This window comes from Abramis brama (assembly GCF_963993115.1).
Source record: "Abramis brama genome assembly, chromosome: 3".
Classification (NCBI taxonomy): Eukaryota; Metazoa; Chordata; class Actinopteri; order Cypriniformes; family Leuciscidae; genus Abramis; species Abramis brama.
Window position 1 is genome coordinate 12,818,070 of NC_139965.1, and position 4,002 is coordinate 12,822,071.

General features: G+C 37.2%; 1 protein-coding gene across 1 annotated transcript; it reads right to left on the reverse strand.

The window, feature by feature from the left end:
- Window positions 1-251: 251 nt before the first annotated feature.
- Window positions 252-3,760, reverse strand: tmem256 (transmembrane protein 256). The gene is made up of 4 exons (XM_084110285.1): window positions 3,657-3,760; window positions 3,434-3,471; window positions 2,344-2,424; window positions 252-755 (listed from the first exon to the last, which is right to left on the reverse strand). Exons 1-4 carry the CDS (start codon window positions 3,736-3,738, stop codon window positions 612-614), a joined length of 345 nt encoding a protein of 114 aa, XP_083966411.1. The 5' UTR covers window positions 3,739-3,760; the 3' UTR covers window positions 252-611.
- Between the last annotated feature and the right edge of the window lie 242 nt (window positions 3,761-4,002).

Below are 4,002 nucleotides of genomic sequence, written 5' to 3' on the forward strand. Positions count from 1 at the left end.
AAGGTTCCCAACTCAGCTGTGTGCTGACAGACACAGGCCCTGGAATTAAAACCTCATTGGATTTCACTTTTCATTTGAATAAAGATAAGTTTGGACACTGGAAGCCCTAAAAGTGAGGTCGCCGGTAATGAACTGCTTTGTACTGTCACACATAGAGGATCAAAAGCTTGAAGGCTATTGAGATGGTTGATCTGGGAGAGAGAGACGTTCAGAGAGACGTTTCCTCCAATATCAGAAGGTCAGACTGGCAATCAACTTCTCAGACAGCTTTATTTTTTCAAACAAAGGAAACATATGTACAAACGCTTTCAAGACATGAGGAAACCCAGAGTGTGACTCATTCGCGGTAATAAGGAAAGCTTCTCAAAAGTATTTTTTGTTCCCATGCTGACAAAATAAAGATGCCTGTGACAGTGTGGAGGGAAAAAAAGAGTTATGTTTGATCTCAAGGCCTTATCATCACTTTCCAGATGTGACTGAAAAGGGTTTAAGTTTTAGATAAGATGTGAAATTCTCCACCCTTTTTCTCCGTCAGCCACCCCATATCTCCTCTTTTTCTTGTTCAAATAACAAAACAGAACATCATCTCTGAAAATATAAAAGCACAGGGTTCAAAGAGCCATTGCAGCCCAGCCAACGATGAGCAACGAGCCTCCGATTGGTGCCAGCTTGCTGAAGCTGGGGTCGTTGGTTAAGGCCTGGTGGTAGAGCGGCCCACAGAAGCAGCCCATGCCAGTGAGGAGGACTGCACCCGCCTTGAGGAGAGAAAAAAGTGTGTTACTTACGTGATCGCTTCCTTATGATGTTCATTCAAATCTTAAAAGATAATTCCAGTATTTAGCACTTTGAGTCTCTTTTCTGGTTTGTTTTGGATCAACTAGAGTGGTGGACACAGAAATTTTGACGATGGGTCCTGTCTCGACTTTTTGACTCGTTTAGAATCGCCTTTGACCGCTTCAGAGTGGCTGTCTACGGGCATGCAGAAACATGTCCTTAAAACAACCCTTATCGTTCGTTTTCAAAACTGTGCAACTCACCGAGTGGTTAGTGGTGTTCAAAGTCGATTCTAAACGAGTCAAAAAGTTGAGACAAAACAAACCAGAAAAGAGACTCAAAGTGCTAAATACCGGAATTACCCTTTAATACAAACTCTGGTACACATTTTGTGATATTGGGTCGTCCCAGATGAAATATGACCAATCGTGGCGATTGATCTCTGTGGTCGTGGATCCTAATCGCTGGATCTACGTCGTACAGTGAGAGAGGCTCAAAGACACCCACTGTCACTGTCTTGAGACCAAAGATAGCCTGCGATCATTTAACACTTTTGCACGATCATCTCACAGTGTGTTTGCTGCTACGACCTCTGACTAAAAATGAAAAATGAAATGGCGTATTGATGGTGCTAAAATAGTGCTAAAACTGACGTGCCAAGTTGGCCTCTTTTCCCAATCCATGACCGCGTCCATATTCTCTTTCACTTACTCTCCTTTTTTTTAAGCACTTATAAAAAACACAATTGCTTAATTTTGACTAGCTCATGCTGATGACGTTTTATTCTTCTATATTAATTGCGTCGTAGCCTACGATCCAACAGGTGTCATCATCATAAAGTCTACATGCATGTCATATCCGAGATTATTAGATCCATGACATATAGGATTGCTGAAATTGCAGCTGTGGTGCTTTCAACAGGATAGATTGATAATGTATGCAGACATGGTCACAAAGCAAATATATTTTACTGATATCATTATATCTCTATTGATGGCCATTCAAAAGTAGCCATGAATTCTGATGAAATTATTCGTTTTTTGTTTCACAGAAAGGAGGGCGAGTTATGATTTTTATTTATGTATTATCACAGAATAGTGCAGGGGACTTGTATCATCCTGTCCCTAAAGGGATTTATTTTATATTATAATAACGACTTTTTACAAGGCTACTTGGTATATAAATGAATAAATGGACATGACATATTGATTTGAGTTATCTATTATTTAATAACGTTAGAAACATGAGACCGAAGATGGACATAACGAGAGAAATTAAACCTCTATTAGGAAATCGGTTTCCTGAGACAACTGTCAATTATGCAGATTAGAATCATTAGATAATATTTCACCAAAAGAATCATAAACAAATATTCCAGAAAGCCATATCTTTGACGGGTATGAAAGACATAAGGGATATAATATATAAGATGAATTCAGATAAATTTGGGACACTTTTAGAAAGCTAGGTGACTCAATTTCTGTCTATATCTCAATGATATCAGTAGTTATCATAAGTAGCTGAAACTGTTTATGTTATAATAAGAATGAGGATGAGAGGTGTGATTACCAGAGCTGGTTTCCCACAGCGAGCGGCTCCTAACAACGCCAGACTGTGGTAGAAGTGGTACGTGTTTGCTGTATTATACAACTGAAGACACACAAAGAGCAGAACTGTCATTTAGTTGCGTTGCACCTTGTCCTGAATAATAACTATAAATAATGCATCACATTCATAATGATGCCTCTGCCTTAGCTGTTAATAATGTGGGTTACATAGTGAAAAAAAATGTATCTATTACCCCAGCACAAAAAAAAAAAAATGCTTAAAAGTTACATAAAAAGTTGAAATTATAAGATAACAAATCATAGTTATGAGATAAAAAGTTATAATTATGAGATTAAATTATAAAGACACACTTAAAAGTATAATACTACGCTAAAATTTAAATAAAATATCAAAATTATGAAATACTAAGTCATAATTATGAGTTAAATATTTTTTTTTAAAAATGATTTCACTTATGTCAAAATTGTTTATCATAATGTCGACTTTTTACATCATAATCATGATTTACTGAAATAATTTAGATATTTTCCTGTTATCTCTGTAAAGCTGCTTTGAAACAATCTGTATAGTAAAAAGCGCTATATAAATAAAGGTGATTTACCGAAGCAATTTTTATTTCTTATGTGGCAGAAATGGGCATACCAAAGACTTACTGTGTACAGACACAATAAATCAGATTTATTTTTTAGGTAACAATTGCAGCAAGATGAACAATGTGACAAAGGCAGAACATAACTAGCCAAATGAATAAAAAGAGGTCATTCTTATTATATAAAGTTATAAAGATATACTTGAAAGTATAATACTAAGGCATAACTGGAATTAAATATGAAATACTAAGTCATAAGGAGTCAAACAATTTTTTTTATAATTATGTCAAAAATCATCTCACAGTTTTGATTTGCGTCAAAATTGTTTGTCATAATCATGATTATTTACCAAAGCATGTTTATTTTTTATTTTTGTATCTTATGTGGCGGAAATGGGCGTACACAAACGTACACAAAAACAGTTTGTTTTTTAGATAATACTTTATGCAAGATGAACAACGTGACAAAGACACAGAACATAAATAGCCAAATATACTCACTTCTCTCTGGTATTCACTCGCTTCACCGTGTCGGAAGCCTGTCCAAGAAACAAACACAAGAAAGAGTAGCAAAAAAGCTTAAAACTTTGAGGTCATGTGCGCGCAGTCACGTTCGACCTGTCTCGTGACCAGTCGTGCAATATGTTTAATCTTCATAACGCAGCAATCGCCTGAAGAGTCCCGTCAGACAAACCAAACACAATCGCCCAGAAAGGACACTTACCGTGAGCTCCATAAGCACCTGCTGCGACTGCAAGAGCACCAGATATTCCTGCCAGCTTCTGGACCACTGAAGCAGCGTTCATGACTCCAGAATAACCTGGGTACAACTAGTGTAAAACACATGCAGGAAACTGAGGTCATTACGGATCTAACAGGAAGAATGACGCTATCCACTCGGAACTGCGTGCGTTGAGCCAAGATGGCGTCCAACAGCACAGTTGCACATCACGTGAGTCACTCCGATAACGCTTATCACTCAGGTGTATTGAAGACAGTGATCAAGTCAAGATCAAACACATTACACGATATTGTAAGTATTACCATTAAAATGGAATTATGAGTTTGTG